Raw genomic sequence first — 18,685 nt, 5'->3', positions numbered from 1 at the left:
TACAGCCTCTCCACCTACCACCCCGCTGTCCGCGTGCTCTCCGAAGGGACAGGCAGGGCAAGCAGTGCGCTTGACGTCACCTTGCGAGGAGCACGTTGAATTGTGCATGCCGAGGCTTTGCCGCAGCCGTAGTCCCGAAACAAACACGCAGTGCAAAACGGTCCCTCGAGGCCGTGGGAGCTCGCCAACGGCAAAAGGGGGATAGGGCGTGGACCAAAGGACAGAGGGTCTAACCCACCCCTTACAATACATGTGCAAAGTAGGAAAATTACATAGGAGGCATCAGTCATTCAATGAAAATGACTGATATTCTTGATTTGTAATGTATTAAATGTTAACATTCTCCTGATTTACTTGTTCTTCTTTGCACTAAAACAAATGGAAAAAGTCTGGAGTTGTCCTTACTTATCGGTTATTATTTGCTGTTGTTGGCCCAGCCTGCTTCAGATCAAATTGGGCTGAATGTGGCCCCTGAACTTAAGCCAGTTTGACTATTGTATTCCTCCCAGTATTAATCCAGGTACCGAAAGAAATTACTTAAAATGTTAGTAAACAAGGTAAAACTCCTTTGCTACTCAGCCACACATGCTTCCATGTTGAAACTAATGGCTTTCTGTCATTGTAACATTTTTAAATAAATCATCCCAGGAATATTGCTGTGGTGCACTTAACTTTAAATTGATGTGTAAATTGATTAATGATAAAAAAAAGTAATAAAAAAATAAACACATTATTATCTTTCCATTGATTATTAAAGCCTGGAAAAATATAAATAATATAATAGTAAAATAAAAAAAATAATACTTATTCAAATAGGACAATAATAATACTTATTCAAATAGGACAATAATAATAATGATAATAATAATAATAATAATAATAATAATAATAATCATCATCATAAATAAAACTTAACATAGGATCTTCTCACCAGAATTTCCTGGCCTTAACCTTTCTATTGAGAATAACTTAATCACAGGTTATTAAAACTATTTACCAGGTCAATAATTGTATATATTGCAATGACAATACAGAAAAAAACTCCTTAGTCATCAGAGTTTTGACAAGATAAGAGTTTTAATGTAAAACCGCTGAAAATACATCACTTGTTCAAACTTCTACTAGAAAGCACCAGCGTGCATCAAATGTCCCTGCGACGTTACTCCTTGTATTACGACAAACCGCTTCCAGTGTAGGCAGAGGCCCACGCCCACTAATGTTCCAGTATGTTTGGAAATGAACTCAGACCAGACACTCCGCAACGTGACTATCGAGCCCCGTGCGGCTAGCCACGCCCTCCCAGCCAATCAAATCACCCCCGGGTGGAGCCTGGGCGGAGTCTCTTTCTTCCTCCCGTCCAATCAGAACCGTGTACCCAATTAGACCACGAAGGCACGTGTGTCCCTGCGTGTAAACTACTGGTGGGGGTGAGCAAAATTGTCTAGAACATCACTCTCTATACACAGGCGTTGTTGTGTGGATGTAAGCCGTTTCCTTACAGACTTTTGAGTACACCGTCGTGGAATATCAACTCAGGTTGTCTTGTTTTTGGAAAAGTTGTCGAGGTAAGCTGCTCTGCTTTGTTTTTTAGTCATATATTTATATATATATCGTTTGCATTCCTGCTAGCCTGCTAGCTGGCGAGCTAACAGCGGGAGTTGATCCAACTGCCTCCTGTTACAGTCGCTAAATGTGGTTAAATATCAGCTGTAATGAAAAACGCGTGGTCTATTTTACCCTTTCGTGCTCCGAGTAACGTTAAACCACACGTTTAAGTTACATTTTTACATTTACGAAGAGTTGACGGGAGAGGCGAGTGCCTCTCTCTTTGTAAAACGAATACGAATAAAAATTTCCCCAAAGGAGTCGTCGTAAAGGGATCGATGAAGTCGAGTCTGAGTCTAAATCGAATAAAATGCCGCGATCTACCCAGGGTCCATGTTTTATGACCTTAATTAATCTATCTGCCTTAGTTTCTGTGTGTGTACGTGCATGTGGAGGTTGCACAATGTACTGACAGGGCCATAAAAATGCCCCACAGGGACAGATGCCCACTGAACAAGCTCACATTGTTTTACTAATGATCTGCAGTGATTGACGGCCTGTTTCACTCCTAACAAATCACATACTGATCAATGTAATACTGCGTTGCGGATTTGGTTTAAAGCTGCAGCTAATATTGTGTATTTTAACTCAAATGGACTTAAATTGACTTTTGGCACGGATCAACTAGAGGCTCCTGATCTACAATGTACTTGTTGATCGCAGATTTTCTGAAAGTCAGCCACAAGAAAACCCCCGTATTGTTTGCATGTTGTGTATTGTGGATAAAAGTGGACGCAGAGTTGCATTTGTTGGGCAAATTGTGTGCTTTGGTCAGTCAAGTGATGCCCCGTGATTGGCAGATCCTGAGGTCTAGACATGCCAGTGAGTAATAGGCTGCACCTATGTTCTTTTGCTACACAAAAGAACATGGCACAACCTTAAAAACCATCGAAACCACAGAAAACCTCCCCTACAGTATGTACCTGGAATTGATCAAGGGCCTTTTCTTGTGTGTTTTCAACCGTCCAATGTGCATTTGTGTGTTTTCACACCTATCTACATTGAAGAGATGAGCTGGTGTCTGTGCCACCCTCTTCTGCCATGTATGAAATCTGCTGATGTTCATGAGGATAAACGTTGCATGTTTAGAAACTCTCTGAGTGGAACAGTATAGCAAACAAAATCACGGGTGATGGACTGTGGCGGCTTGAGAGATAAATATGAAACTGCGCAGATGCAACCCTGCAGATTCTTGAAGATATCTCACCCTGCCGAGCGGCTGACGCTGCAAAGCAGCCGCGCACGAATCTCCAAGAAAAGCTTCTGAGGGGAAACTCTAAATGAAAGGTGGAAATGAGTTGGCAAAGGCCGTGGGTGTGCGGGATAATGACGACGCGCTCGTTTGTGCCTGAGCACATCGAACTGTAACGTTGGTTGATTTTCTTTTGGTGAATGAGGAGGTGAGACTGCACGCAGCGGTCAAAGTGGTGTGCTCCACATTTAAACTGTTTGATCGTGTGCGGGGAAGTGACTCAACGCAGGAGATACAAGAAGACGAGCTGAAGTTCCCCTCAGCTGGATGATTCACAGTGGTCTGGTTTCTTGACTGCACCAGCTTTGTTTTTACTGTCAGAACATAACACTTGCTGTTCAGTATCTTCATCCGACCGCTTCTCTGTGTGCTTCTCCATTGCTTCAATTAAAGCTCCTTAAAATAGTGAAAAGGGCAAAGCCGATCCAAACTTAACGCTGTCTGCCAGGAGATGGCTCACCGGTGTCTCTTAAGATGCTTTAGGATGCAGAATTTGTCTTTTGTTAATTTTCTAAAACAAGTTTTAAACTTAAATGTGCTGTACTCTCACTTTCTGGCCTTAATAGTCACTGCTGTGCCTGTTTCAGGGTTTGTTCAAGTAAGATGTGAGTTTATAGTGCTGATTCTTGTTATCACTTTGAGTGTTTGTTGGTTTGGGACAAATCATTTGTCGTAGCAGAACATATAAACTGATAAAGAGCTACGTGGAGATTCAGTGGATTCTTTGACTTTATTAAACATCCTCAGATTGTCACACAGGGTGGAACAGTCGACGTCCTAATCTTCATGTAATTTATACCACAATCCTATTATTGAATGTGGACCAGTGATTCTATTACACCACGGCACCTTTTAGCCTTTTGACTCCGTAACCTGATATATTTACTATAAAAACAGGACATCAAAACAAACAGGAGTTACTTAGAACTGGCCCGATGTTTCCATCATCAAGTTTGTTTATTAAGGTCCTTTTCTTGTTTCAGTACCAAAATGATTCGATTGATCAGTATACGACGCGGTGATTGGTGAGGAAACAATGAGTCACTGTGGTGAACGGATATGGTTTAGGCTGAAGTGATTACACAGCGGGTCTGTCTTATCAGCTAGATGCAACGTTTTTTTGCGCACTGGTGGAACAGTAAAGGCAACTGTTGCCAACTTTGTACCTAGTGGTACAAAAAGTTAATAAAAACTCGAACTGGTTTACTCTGGTGCACTTCATAAGAAATGTGGTTCGTCCTATTGACCAGGCTGAGATCATAATAAGTTGTTGTGTTGAGAAAGCTCTTTTTTTTCTTGTTTGTTTAGTTACAGCCAAATCAGTGCCCGTTTTACTTTAGATGAACTATCTGTTATCCACTGACTTAGAATAACAGCATCTTAGAGAATTTCTGACTAAACAATCTGGTGATAAAGATTAAGATGCCAGATGTTGAGGTTGTGATGCCAACATGGAAATGAAAGTAACCGTCCCAGAAAATGCAGGAAATTAATATCAATCCGTAGAGTCGGCCAGTCTCACAGTGTCTCTTTGCTCCACTGTTGCAGAGTCACTTCATCGTGCTCCATTCATAATCTTCCAACTGGGTTATTGGAACGTAAGTTTCCACAACTTGGATTATGAGCTCTATCATAAGCTCTGCAATTTACGCTGACACCGTAATCAATCCTATATTCCGTTTAGTCTGCAAGATTTTACCGACACTAATAAAAGAAAAAAAATGATTACGTTTAATTAAACTAATTAAATTTAATTAATTTAAGTTAATTAATGAAACATTGAACCGTTGTTAACGTTGCACTGTCAGCCACTGGAGAGACAATCTTTGTACTTTGTACTGAAAGAGTCTTTCATTTTCAAGAAGTGCGCCAATATAAATATAAATACTCTTTCTACAGTGTGGAAATATTTGTATAGTCAGTTTACTTCTGCTACTGAAATTTGCAAAGTGTCAATGTCATGAAGAGGTGAACTTTTTTTTTTTTTAAACCCAACTCGTGCAAAGTGCACGTCTCTGTCACATACATGTACATTATGTTCTGTACATTACATGTCAGTGTAAACTGACTGTGAATCCGCTCACTGTTACATATTCACAAGGTAAACATCTCGGGCCTCGAGGGGCGTTCAGGGACGTACAGCCCAGTTTGATCTGACGTTGTTTTAGTGTAAATGAAAAAAAAAACAAGTAAATTAGGATAATATATACATTTAATAAACATTAAATTGCAGTCCACTGTTTAATCCTGCGTCTCAGTGGAAAAATTATTATGGATAGCAGTTATTTTAATTGTTAAACTGCGATGTTCTTTGTAACTTTCGCACGTTGCAAATTCACGCTGCGGCCATATCAGACCCTCTGGCGGACTTCTCCTGGCCCGCGGGCCGCATGTTTGAGCCCTGTACTCCAGGCGCAGCGGAGACCAGGGTTTGCCTGTGCTGCCTGTGAGCTAACTCCTGTGAGGGCCAGCCTCCGCTGGGCGCGCTCTGTCATTGGTCGGCTCACCGGACCAATCAGCAGCCGGCAAGGCTTGCAGAAAACACAGCCGCGGACACGTGCCGCATGTACACAGAGAACAAGCCGTCTAGATGCGCAGCGAAAGCGAAATTCAGAGGCTGGACGGTGACAGGAGGGGAAATGAAACGAAAGTAGCGCCTTTTAATGCACCACTTGATTATTAGTTTGTGATAAAAATGGAGCCGCTCGCTTTAGCCGTCGGAGAAGTGCACATGTTCAGACACGGAGCTACGCCACACCTTCCTGCAGACTCCAGCTGTTCATGCAGCGAGGAAGTGTCTCATGTAACACTGAGTTAACTGAAGGTTTGATCCGGGCAGAGCCTTTCTTCTCTCTTTATTGTGATTGTGTGCCTGTGTAAAAATTGCTCTATGGTCCAATTACATGCACTCATTTATTGTAGTTGTCATGAAGGGGGATTTGGTGCAGGACTGTTAAGTTTCACTCGTGTTTCTAATCAACAGGCAAGTGAGTGTATGTTGTAGCTGTTCTTGACTTTATATTCCAGACTAGGACTGATGTTGTATATAATAAGGATTAAATTTTATTTATTTCATATATCTTTCATATGCACTGTAATGATGACTATTAATTATTTACTAAACAAAATGATTTGTGTAAATTTCATAAAAATGAAAAAATATTTGACGGAATTTGTAAGATATTTGTGAACTGATCAACCAAAAACTCCAAATATGAACTTAGTCACGACAGAAGCCTAAGAAAACCCAAACATTCACACTTGAGCAGGAGCAATAATTGAGCCGTTCATTTCTTATTCTGCTGATTGTTGCTTTTTCACGGCGTTTGTGCCATAAACTGGCTTCAGTAACAACTGGAGAAACATCTGTGTGTGGCTTTGCAGATGCACTTGTAACCGATGAACACTTTTTCCTCACCGTCACCGTGAGCAGATTTGAGGCAAACTGTTGGAGGAGAGCCCGGATAAAGTCTTTGTTCAGCCTTTGTTCAGTTCGCTGACGTCTCCTCTGTGTTGTTTACCAGCGCGCTGATGCTTTTATTTAGAGCCTGCTTTTTTGTTTCTGTCTGAGTCACTGCCAGCTCTCAAGCCTTCTCCGCGTACGCCGCCGTGCTTGTTGCCACCAACAACCGCTGCTGGCAGGGCTGAATACTGCATGACTTGGGCTCATGCATTACGCAGAGCAATCTGTAAACGGTTTACAGGGGTGTTATTGTAGCATTATTAATCGTACCCCATCCTTAACCATGTTTGTGACCTAAGCACTAGGCGTTATTCGCCTCTTTGCAAACTACATATTCTCCTCCGATGTTATTCCCATGTAATCTGAGACAACCGAGAGCAGTTTAAATTCACGAAGCCTCGTCAAAAAGCGCCAAACAGAAGTGAGCGTCTTATATCTTAGAGAGCGTCGCATGCGTGTTCCCACGGCGACGCGCTGTAACCGCCGCCTTGCATAATCAAACCGGTGTGCTTTTCCAGCGAATAATCGGAGACGGTCGGTGGCGTTGGCGCCTCATCGATCATCGTCACCTCACAGTCATGGGTCCGGACCCGACCCAGCTGAGTCAGATGTTTTACTGTGGGAGTTTGCATGCGCTGAATTTAAGGATGCGTCCACTACAGTTGACTTAGCAGGCGTGTAGGAGGCACCACCGCCGCCGCCGCCGCCGCTTCGATGTGTCTCCACCACCAGCCTTGGAAGTGTGCATGAATGCCAGTCCGCCCGAACGCCCACTCTCGCCCCGCTCGCATATTTCCAGATCGCAGTCGCTCCATCCCCCGCCCCGGCCCGGCCACAGCGCACACACACAGCTCACCATGTGCGAGTGTGCATCATCCATCTGACCGCACATAATGCTCATTAGCATATTACGGCGGGCGAGGAGGCGGCGCGGCATGAATTTCCCGAACTCATACCTGCAGTGGATCGCTTCTGTCTGTCTATTCGCGGCCTGTTACGTTCCGAGTCATTCATGAGTGATAAGTGCATTAGCCGGTCCGGTCGGCCTCATTGTGCGAGTGCGTCAGAACGGGGAGCTAAGTTGCGTCTGAGCTGTCGGCACAAGGACGTTTGAAACAAATCCATCGCCGTGCACCTGTTGCCGACAGGTAGACGGGGGTTGCTTGCCAGCGAAGCTGGACAAAATAGAGTGGATTGGCAACTGGGGACTTCCGGTTGCGTTGAAAGGTATTAAAGGATTATGCGGTGTCTTCGTTGCCCGAGTAATAAATAGCTCGAGACTTTTACTTGCGTAGGCGGCGGCCGCATATATCCACCTGCGCTAGTTTTCTAGTTATCCTTTGTAATTTTGGCATGTTCCCCTGGTCTATATTCAGGTGCACACACACTTGCAAATGCAAGTAGATTCTTCTCAAGTCATTTTGTGCTTGATTACATAATGGGGATAAAAGAGAGACAACTGTGGCAACCGCACCTTCTGTTATTAAACGTGCAGCGAGGACAACTTCTCATGGCCGCGTGTGATTCTGCCCCGGAGGCAAACATTATAAACTCACAATAAGCGCTCATCTTTATTTTGGTTCTTTTTAAAGCTGTATTCTAAAGGAGGTGTTTTATAATATAATAATGCTGCTTTTTTTTTTTTTTTTTTTTTTTTTTTTCTCGTTTCAGGTGGCCTTTAGCACCTAGAGCAACACATCTCTGAGGAGGCGAGAAGACCAGATACGGAGCGAAGTGAATGTTTTTTTGCTCTCACCAAGAGCTGTTTTTCTCACTCTCCCTTTCAATCTCTCTTGCCATCTGTCGGAGCCCTCACGCCAAGGCTGTTTCATAACCACAAACTCGTGCGTTGTCTGCAGTACTTTGAGTGACACTTATCGTTAATTGTAAAAGATGCTAGTTGAGTGAACTTTTTGAAATATCTCAGGGGTTTACGTCCCCAAACTCGATCAGTATTTTTTTCGCAGAAGAAGCAATGAATTTCTCATCTTAAATTCTAACCAACAAACAGCAAACATGATTCACATGTGGTTACGCAGTAGTCCCACTTAATCTATAGTTGCTCGTTCTATTTCACCTTGGCTGACGAATCAAGCTGTACCAGCCTCATCCTAAACTAGTATGAGTTATGACAGCTCTAAATCAACGCCCAGCAGCAGCACTCGGGGGCGAGTGACCGGGGCCGAGGAGACGGACCCGGACGTGCAGTCGCAGGGGTTAAACGTGCAGAAAGGCAGCAGCGTTCAGCCCAATGACGCCGCTCAGGAGGAGGGGAGCGGAGGAGGAGGAGGGGGCTCATCCCCCAGCGAGGGGTCTGGATCCGGAGACCCGAGGGGGCCTACTTCAGACGACATGGACGGGCTCTCCAGCGGGAACGACTCTGGGGAAAGGGAAAGCGAGGGGGGCATGGAGAGGGAGAACCGGTCTCGTGGGCACCAGTCCGCACGAAGCTCCCACAGCCACAGCTCATCCAACGGCAAGGACTCTGGCATGATGCTGGAGAGCACGGAGAGCCACAAGAGGTAAGAGAAGGATCTGAATTATACTGGTCCGAACCAGCTCTTTTTGTTGGCTCTGCTAAGTTTCCCCCATTTTTTTCCTCCTTGACCAGCTCCAACTCTCAGAGCCTCTCGCCTCCCAGCGGCTCCCTGGCCTACAGCCTTCTGTCGACCAGCTCGGAGCACGACCCCCCCTCCACCTCCGGGTGCAGCAGCAACCAGTCGGCGAGGGTCCAGACGCAGAAGGAGCTAATGAAGGCCATCAAGGAGCTGAAGCTCCGTCTACCAGCTGAGCGCAAGACCAAGGGCCACACCAGCACTCTAAACGCACTCAAATATGCACTTCAGTGCGTCAGACAAGTCAAAGGTGAGCCTCTCATTTTCTTTCTTATGTCTTCTAATTAAAATGTGTCAAGCAGAACCTGATCATTTCCCATTTTGAATTTAAAGCCCCTCTCAGTGCAGTTAAATATCTAACGCCACGTTTTCCTTTCTGCTTCCAGCTAACAAGGAGTACTACCACCAGTGGAGCGTGGAGGAATGTCATGACTGCAGTCTGGACTTGTCCACCTTCACGATCGAGGAGTTGGACAACATCACATCAGAATACACCATCAAAAACACTGTAAGTTTGTACATAGAGTTATTTTCTATGAGGAAACTACAGGTTCATTTCAGAACCAAGGATATTATATCAGCGTGTTTCAGCTCATAAAAGCCTTTCAGATTGAGCTCTTGTGCATCAATGCTTCCACTTAATCAAGGTCAGGGTCAGGCTTACATACACTTACACCACTTGTTGCCGAGATATGTTCATCTTCCATCCATTAGGCTTTAAATGAGACTCTTTTATATGGAAAAATAGAGTTTAAGTCCTTCTTATCTGCCTGTTTTTTAATCACACTTTCTTCATTCGGAGACTGAAACTAACAGTGACCGTCTTCTGTTTTCTCCAGGACACGTTCTCCATGGCCGTGTCCTTCTTGTCAGGGAAGGTGGTGTACGTGTCGTCCCAGGGCTCGTCCCTGCTGCGCTGCAAGCCCGAGTGTCTCCAGGGGACAGTGTTCTCCGAGCTTCTGGCCCCGCAGGACGTCAGCACCTTCTACAGCGGCACCGCACCCTGCCGCCTGCCGACCTGGGCGTCCTGCATCGGATCCGGTAGGCGAAGCTCAGCATCAGGGATGTTTGTCCAGCGTCTTCAAAGCGTGTCCTGCTCTGACCGACTCTGTCTCCCCCAGCCTCTCCTCCGGTGGACTGCACTCAGGAGAAGTCCATGTTCTGTCGGATCAGCGCCGACCGGACGCAGGGCGGCGAGATGCGCTATTACCCCTTCCGCCTCACGCCGTACCAGCTCACCATCAGGGACTCGGACGCTGCCGAGCCTCAGCCGTGCTGCCTGCTCATCGCAGAGAGGGTCCACTCTGGATACGAGGGTATTTAAGACGTCTCCATACAACACAATCATATACATACACCATATAAAGAGCAGAGATCCAGCGTTTGGCTGCCGGTTAAATGTTTATGTAAGAACACATTTAGGCTCACCACTGTTTACTTCACTTGAGGTTTGCCATTTTACAGATTGTTAGTTTCACGTTGAAGTATGTGTTTGTTTTTGTGTGAGAGCGTGGGTGGGTGTAAAACAGGATACAATGGCGCCGAGACATGGAAGCAATGTTTCAGTATGAATCTGCAGGAGAAGCCGAGGCAAAGGATCTAGTGTTTGGGCTCCAACAGGTGGACAAGTCTCCGTAAACACTTGAGAGAGAGCGGCTGTTTTAGAATTAATGTGTTATCATCGTGTTCACATAGTTTGTTTCATCTAAATCCTCAGCTTCCTTCAAAACAGTCTTTAAATCTGTCGTCTCTGTGCCCTCCGCAGCTCCTCGTATCCCTCCAGACAAGAGGATCTTCACCACCAGCCACAGTCCCAGCTGCCTCTTCCAGGAGGTGGACGAGAGGTCAGTGCTTCTCTTTCTGAAACGACGCTTACCGCTGAGTCGCCTTCTGGCCGACCACTTTTAAACCGACGAAACGGTCACAATAGGGGCTGATTTCTTTAGCCGTTTAAAACAATATCTACAAGAAATGAATGATTGGTGCCAATGTTCATCAATAAAGTAATAAATGTAAAGAGAAAATGTATAGAAATTATATTCTGATTTCTTGAGTTGAAGCTGAACGTAACGTAAGCATCATGCCTGTCTAATAAATAAGTATGTTGTTGTGTTTTCAGGGCAGTGCCACTGTTGGGCTACCTGCCCCAGGACTTGGTGGGAACACCCATCTTACTCTACATCCACCCTGAGGACAGGCCCGTGATGGTGGCTATACACGAGAAGAGTGAGTCTATTTAACGTGCTGCAGCCTCACATGCCTTAAAGCGGAAACATGCTCTTTTTTTCTATTCTATGTGATTCTCATCCCATGTCTGCTCCGTTTCAGTCTTTCAGTTTGCAGGGCAACCGTTTGACTACTCGCCCCTGAGGATGTGCGCCCGCAGCGGAGAATATCTGACCATCGATACCAGCTGGTCCTCCTTCGTCAACCCCTGGAGCAGAAAGGTGGCGTTTGTCGTTGGCCGCCACAAAGTCAGAACGTAAGCTTGTTTTTCTCCCGGCGCTGATTTGTAACACTCGCTCAGACGCATGAGCACACAACATTAGCATAACAGATTTCACATTTAGTTGTTTTTCATGTATTTATTATGTGTAGTGGAGCAGTTACACAAATAATGAGTAAGGACGCTCGCGTGTTAGTCATCAGCTGACATCAGCACACATGTACACAGGGCCACACATGCACCACATAATGTATATTATGATCGAAATGCTAGAAGCTCAGTTTCTTTCTCTAATCTCCAGGAGCCCGCTGAACGAGGACGTGTTCACCATGCCGCAGGGCTACGAGAGTCGTGTCACCACGCCCGACATCGTGCAGCTGAGCGAGAAGATCCACCGTCTCCTGGTGCAGCCGGTGCACAGCGGAGGCTCCCAGGGCTACAGCTCGCTGGGGTCCAGCGGCTCCCGGGGCTCCCGCCGCTCCCACCAGCAGCACCTCAGCGCCTCGGCCACCTCGTCCTGCGACAGCAACGGCCCCGCCATGGAGGAGGCAGCCGCCGCGGTCGCTTTGAACAAACCCGTGAGTCTGAGCCACAAAGAGAAACGGCAGCAGAGGATTCACTGTTGCGCTATCGTACGTTTAATTAACCGAATCCGCCGCTGTGATTTGTCCAGATGACGTTCCAGCAGATCTGCAAAGACGTCCACATGGTCAAGACTAACGGGCAGCAGGTTTTCATCGAGTCGCGCAACCGTCCACCGCCAAGAAAAAACCCCAACGCAGGTAAACCAACTTCCTGGTTATATGTTAAGTCATGTGCATGAGCTACAAACAGCAGGAGCTTCTGAAGATGGAACTGGCTTAAATTGAATCCCCTTGCTCTTCTGACCAGGCACTACAGGCATCAGAGCGATCAACAGCGACCCAATCAGAGGCCTGATCGCAGACATGACAAAACCACCCAGAGCTGTGGTCCCAGCGCCGCTCGCACCCAAGGACCCTCCCGCTGGCTACTCTTACCAGCAGATCAACTGTCTGGACAGCATCATTAGGTTTGCCTCCGAACCTGCAGCCCGCACTCCCACCTTTCCCTCTTCTTTTCATCAGTCCACTCATATCGTGATGTCGTCCACAGGTACTTGGAGAGCTGTAACATTCCTAACACTGTTAAAAGGAAGTGCGGCTCCTCCTCATGCACTGCCTCCTCGACGTCTGACGACGACAAACAGCAGGAAGCAAGCAACGGCAACAAAGGTACTTATACTTTGAGATTTATATGTTTTTAAAGGTAAATAAAGAGAAGACATGCCTGTTATTTACACAATGTGAGCTCCCACCTTATTTAGTCCATTGTTTATTCCGAAAGCCTTTATTTTTTTAACAACCCTGGGTGTTCATGTGTCTGTTCAACTGAAACTGTGCCGCTGTTCTCTCTACAGGTGGTTCAGTTAACCTTGTAGGTGAACCACCTCCTCTGCCTCCTCTGACCATGGCCACAAAGGCAGAGAGTGTAGCCTCAGTAACGTCTCAGTGTAGCTTCAGCAGCACCATCGTCCATGTAGGAGACAAGAAACCTCCGGAGTCAGGTGGGCAACACTCTCTGGAAACGGAAAACTATGGGGGTCCTTTCACGCCTTTAATTTTACAGAACTTCATTTGGGGTTGGAGTTGAAGAGCAGTTTTTTCTATGTTGATCTGATGCTGTAGTTATCGTCTTTAATTGATATTTAAGAAAACCTACTCACAACTTATGAGACTCACATTATCTTTTTCCTGGCTGTCTTCAGTTGAGGGGTTTCAGTCTTTCTCTATCCAAACATCTTCTGCTTTCTTCTTTCCTTATTCCCTTTTAAAGCCAGACTATGTAACATTTGCAATATGCAATGTTAAATTCTGAATAACAGTTGGAGATTTTTTTTGTTTGTTTTTTTTGCTTTAATTACTAACATTATCTATATTTTCATATATTTTCAGTTTACTAACACCAACCTCCATTAGGTCACATAAGTTTGTAGCATTATAACTGACATGTGTATTTTTGATGAATTTAGCATTTCATTAAAAAGTTACATAGCCTCACTTTAATGTTCTTTAAACTGCGTTCCTGTTCTTTAACACCTGCATCCGTCCTCTTATTTGCAGACATTGTCATGGAGGAGGCTCCCATCACTCCCACACTGGCTCCTCCTTACATGACGCCGACTCCTCCCGCCACCGCCCCGACACCTCCCTGGAGCAGCTCGGCGCCGTCCGCTAGCGCCGCCATCGCTCCCCCGCCTCCTCCTCCGCCTCCGCCGCCTCCCGTGACGGCCAGTCAGCCGGAGAGGGACAGTCGGAGAAGCGGAAGCGTCGGAGGAGGCGCGGGAGGAGGAGGGGGCGGCGGCCGTCTGGGCCTCACCAAAGAGGTGCTGTCCGCCCACACCCAGCAGGAGGAGCAGGCGTTCCTCGACCGCTTCAAGGACCTCAGCAAGCTGCGCGTTTTCGATCAGACGACGTCTTCGAACGTGCGCTGCCACACTCCAGCTGCCAACCCTCTGTCACGAGGTAGGGGTACACCGGCCCACCACACACACACACACACACACACACTGTGCTCTATTTATATTCATCTAAGTGCATTATTTACTACTAAAACGCTGTGTTGTGTGTGTGTATAATCAGTCATTTGCGCTTCACATTGCTTATTTAACATGTAAAAACGTATCAAACGCCATCAAACCTCTCATGTTAATGAAGCCAAACTGAAAGTACTGTGTCTTTTGGTTTGTCAGGAGTTCGTTGTTCTCGAGATTACCCCGCGGCCGGCAGCAGCAGCCACAGGCGCGGCCGAGGGGGCAAGAGGCTCAGGCACCAGGAGTCGTCCGACCAACACAGCTCCATGGGTCTGAGCGGGAGCCGCCGCGGCCCCAGGACCAACGCAGCCCCCATGCCCCTCAACATGCCCCTCAACATGCCCCTGGGACCTCCCACCAACTCCTCCTCCTGGCCGTCCGTAGGCTCCCAGGCCAGCATTCCCTCCGCCCCCTTCGCCCCCGGCATGCTTCCGATCTACCCCATCTACCCGCCTCTGGGGCAGAACCTGCAAGTCCACGATCCGTCGCGTTTCCCCCCCACGCAGATGGTGCCTCCCATGATGGCGCTCGTCCTGCCCAACTACATGTTCCCCCAGATGGGAGCGCCCATGTCCCAGCCGGCCGCCGCCCCCGGACACTTCTACAATCCCAACTTCAGTTACCCCATGGCCCCCGCCGCTGTCCCCGCCGCGGTGCCCAACCCCATGCCCACCCCCGCCGCCGCCTGCGAGCCGTCCCGCTGCAGCACCCCGCAGTCCTACGGCCACATGCCGGCCGACCGCGAAGGTGCGGAGTCGCCCCTCTTCCAGTCCCGATGCTCCTCCCCCCTCAACCTGCTGCAGCTGGAGGAGTCGCCGAGCAACCGGTTAGAAGTCGCCACGGCGCTGGCGGCGTCGCAGCAGGCCGCGCCGTCCGTGCAGGGGGTCGCGGCCGGAGGACAGAGCTCAGCCAACGAGAGGAGCTCTGACGATGCCTCCAAGGAGAACGAGAATGTGAGGACGCGGATACATAACCATGCCTTATTTTAAATGTGCCTTTATCTTATGGGACATTTTTAAAATGTTTTTGTGCCGTTTATTTTTCTCTCTCCAATAGGGCGAAGCCAATGAGTCCAACAACGACGCCATGTCCACCTCCAGCGATCTGCTGGACATGCTGCTGCAGGAAGACTCCCGCTCAGGCACCGGCTCAGCCGCCTCCGGTTCTGGGTCCTCTGGCACGAGGTCCTCGGGTTCAGGGTCCGGCTCCAACGGGTGCAGCTCCTCCGGCACCAGCGGCATGAGTCAGTAGATCTGTTATTGCTTGTGTAGAGCACACACACTCTAGTGTTATGTAACATGTTTCAATGACTCCCACCTTGAGAATGAAGAGGCCTGGGTCACCCTGACAGTTTATTTAATAGTCATAACGTCTATTTCACAGTGTGTCCTTCTAGGATAATAGACAGAAATTGAGAGAGAACTTTGAAAGAAATTGTCTTTGAAATGTGTTACATCACATTTTGCACATTCTGTACCCAGGAGGTAAAAGATAAACTTAAAAAAGTGGAGAAAGAGCAATTAGATTCAGTTGATACGTAATGTCTGTGATGCAACTGTGTAGCTTAAATTCGAGACCGATTAATTCCCACTCCCAAGTTCACAATTAAATGTCACCTTGAACTCCCTGGTCTTTTCAGGCAGCAGCCAGGGCAGCCACACCAGCAAGTACTTCGGTAGCATCGACTCCTCGGAGAACGACCACTCCCGCAAGCAGCCAGCAGGGGGCAGCAGCAGCACTGGAGGCGAGGAGCAGTTCATCAAGTGTGTCCTGCAGGACCCCATCTGGCTGCTGATGGCCAACACAGACGATAAGGTCATGATGACCTATCAGCTGCCTATCAGGTACGACACCAAGCAGCACCGCAGACTGAATGTGAACTCATGGTCATTTATTTAGGGGGCGCTCAGACTTCTACCAGCCCGTTTATGAGATAAGATTACATATATGTATATGAGCGATATGTAAGAGAAGATAAGGAGTTACAGCTAACAAACTATGTAATGGTCCAGAAAGGCCGTAGCCTTACCTGCCTTTCCTGTGTCTGAATAACAGGGACATGGAGACGGTGTTACGCGAGGACCGTGAAGCCTTGAGGACCATGCAGAAGCACCAGCCACGCTTCACAGAGGAGCAGAAGGGGGAACTGAGTCAAGTTCATCCCTGGATCCGCACAGGACGCCTGCCGCGAGCCATCAACATCTCTGTGAGTACTGCCCCTCACCCAAAGAAGGCTCAGCACGTGAATAATCGTTCGTAAAAGAAGCGCATACACTTTTACAAGTAAATAAGAGGGAATGTTGTTTCTCTTGTTTCAGGGCTGCACAGGCTGCAAGTCTCCCTTCTCTGCGCCGGCCGCTACTCCATTTGACGTGGAGATACACGAAATGGAGCTGTGCAGCATGCTGAAGCCTCAGGAGGAGAACGCCACCGTGACCAAGGAAGCTCTCACAGAGACGGCCATGGACGAGACTCAGCCGGGAGACGAAGACGAGGAGGAAGAGGAGAAAGGAACCAAAACACAAGAGAACAACCAGGACATGGCAGCGGAGGATCCGAGGGCGGCACCCGAAGCCATGCAAGAAAAAGCTCAGACTTAAGAGGCGGTCAGAGAAGCTGATATTCTGAAGATATGCACCTTCCAGGAGTTTCTGTTCTCATTATTGCACAGGGTGTAAGAAAAATGAGCTCCGCTGGGACATTAAGGTGCAGACACTTGTGGTTCGACAGGTCACACGGGACTCTCGGCCACATTCTCCTCCACCTCTGGTGACGGCGCACCGGGCACGGACACACTCAGTTTTAGAGAGTGGATAAGAGTTTACCTCCGCTGCTCTTGTAGTCCATGACATATTTATTTAAAGCTGTAAGAGAGGACTAAGGTGAATGTGTTACAGAAAAATAAAAAATAACATTAGATGGCGCCTTTACATACAGATGGATGTGCTTCACCACAGTGTCCTCCTCGACATTTCCTCCCTCCCGTCGGGAGGTTCAGCTCACGGGGAAAGAAAGGAGTCGATCTACCTGTGACTTTTCCCCTCACTGAATGTTTTCTGGGATCCTGGTCCCACCTCCTTCCTCAAACACTGATGTTTGTGTTTACGTTGTGTTTTTTTTTTTTTAAAAAAAATCCTGCCACAAAAATGAAGAGAGAAAAAAAAATACCCAGTAGATAAAATGTACAGTGAGAAACGGGTTATTTTGTAAACATTGTGTATATTTTTATACTTTCAGCCACTGCGAAAAAAAAAAAAAAAAAGTAGAAACACCCAAATGAGTATTTAAATGTTAAATCTTGTTATGAATTTGTGGGACAACAGTTTGTGAAACCACAGCTGCTTTTACTTTATGTACAGAGACGAGCCGTGTCTCGTCGGGGTTTTATCTTTGACCTGACATTAGTTTGTCGTGTTCCAGACACAGCGTCGTTCTGGGAAACAATTCTCCATTAAATATCGCAAGACACTACTTCCCGAATTGTCGTCAGGTCGACGGAGAGAGCTTTAGTGTTGCTAGTGCTTGCTCATGTGGTGGAATCGTCAAAGAGGTGGGCACGACTCTTTAAATAGTCCAGAGGGAGAGTGTTCAGCACCTTCTCCTTCCCTCTCTGTCCCTTTCTCTTCCTCTCTGTGGCACAGTTGTGGTCATGTGATATCCTGTGCTTTATGGCGTCAGTGAGGTCTGCGACCGTTTCTTAATATTTTTTGTGAAAAATTCTTTGTACAAAAAAAGACAAATAAAATGACTTGGAAAAGCCGTTGAACATAAAGCCTGACATGTTTTCTTTTTTTTTTTCTCCTCCTCCTGCACGGTTCGTTTTTCTGATTGCATCTCTTCGCAGTCTATTTTTGTTGGTGGGTGTTGTGAAATAGTTGGCTTGGAGAGAAGTGTCCAGAATGGACTGGAGGCAGGGAGCGGGATCAAGGCAGCTGCTCTCCAGCCCGACCGCAGTCTCCTTCTATTCAGCTGCGGTTTCCACCCAGAATGGTCACCACAGCTTAAAAAAAGACAAAGGCATGTCCTCGTTTGGACAAACACAGCGACAGCGTTGATTCCGTCGCACATTAAAACAATAACCGTGATGGTTGTAATGCATGCGGCTCAATTTGTCAGAGAACTAACCAGGAAGTTTATTTAAAGCCCCACTGCATGAAACAAAACCATATTTTATCACAATAAGGATGAACCTTTACATGCCAGTAGAATATTTTGCTGCATAGTTCAGCATATTTCAAGACTTCCATAATTACTTGAAGGAGTCCTGTCTTATTTCTATTTTGGTTACTACATTTTTCACTCTTTCCCGCACTTTAGCCCAGTCATTTCACTGAGCACTTTCTACTGCTGGGAATTCTGCGCTGAGGAATTTAATCTTTGTAATTAGGCGTCTCTTAAATTGTGCCGGTGCACCCACAGGGTCAGGTTTAAAGAACAAAAGTGCACGGCTGTACTCGGAGCTTTGTGAGGGTGAACTAAATTTAGCTAAATGCTAATCTCGGCATGCTAAAATGTTGACTAGCAACAGCTAATGCCAAGGATGTGAATTGAATGTGCGTGCAGTTTGGCAATTAAGTAACGGGTAAAATAAAAAAAATAAAAAATACATTTGATGTAATTGACATCCATTTTAAAGTCACCAAGAGCAGCTGCTGTAGAGCTGCCAAATGCACAAACACAAAATCATTTAAAA

At 46.8% G+C, this 18,685-nt stretch overlaps 1 protein-coding gene across 2 annotated transcripts; it reads left to right on the top strand.

Moving 5' to 3' along the window:
* Positions 1-1,431: 1,431 nt before the first annotated feature.
* On the top strand, positions 1,432-17,764 carry per1b (period circadian clock 1b). Of its 2 annotated transcripts, XM_047583596.1 has the most exons (20): positions 1,432-1,565; positions 7,992-8,842; positions 8,932-9,185; positions 9,322-9,443; positions 9,775-9,976; positions 10,057-10,251; positions 10,701-10,779; positions 11,055-11,161; positions 11,264-11,417; positions 11,683-11,959; positions 12,055-12,163; positions 12,273-12,432; positions 12,516-12,634; positions 12,820-12,966; positions 13,523-13,924; positions 14,152-14,945; positions 15,049-15,235; positions 15,632-15,836; positions 16,048-16,198; positions 16,311-17,764. In XM_047583596.1, the coding sequence occupies exons 2-20, from the start codon at positions 8,442-8,444 to the stop codon at positions 16,590-16,592; spliced, it is 4,347 nt and encodes a 1,448-aa protein (XP_047439552.1). In that variant the 5' UTR covers positions 1,432-1,565; positions 7,992-8,441; the 3' UTR covers positions 16,593-17,764. The 2 variants fall into 2 exon arrangements, with proteins under 2 accessions (XP_047439552.1, XP_047439560.1); XM_047583604.1 differs by lacking the exon at positions 12,820-12,966.
* The last annotated feature ends 921 nt before the right edge of the window (positions 17,765-18,685 follow it).

The sequence above is a fragment of the Mugil cephalus genome, chromosome 1 (genome assembly GCF_022458985.1).
Source record: "Mugil cephalus isolate CIBA_MC_2020 chromosome 1, CIBA_Mcephalus_1.1, whole genome shotgun sequence".
In the NCBI taxonomy this organism is placed as follows: Eukaryota; Metazoa; Chordata; class Actinopteri; order Mugiliformes; family Mugilidae; genus Mugil; species Mugil cephalus.
This window is presented reverse-complemented; position numbering and strand designations above follow the sequence as displayed.

What these genes read in the sequence shown, in the direction of transcription:
- per1b (XM_047583596.1), top strand. Translation starts at nt 8,442, where the DNA reads ATGAGTTATGACAGCTCTAAATCAACGCCCAGCAGCAGCACTCGGGGG. An exon ending in GTGCGTCAGACAAGTCAAAG is followed by an intron (nt 9,186 to 9,321) that starts GTGAGCCTCTCA and finishes TTCTGCTTCCAG; the next exon opens with CTAACAAGGAGTACTACCAC. An exon ending in GGTGGCTATACACGAGAAGA is followed by an intron (nt 11,162 to 11,263) that starts GTGAGTCTATTT and finishes GCTCCGTTTCAG; the next exon opens with TCTTTCAGTTTGCAGGGCAA.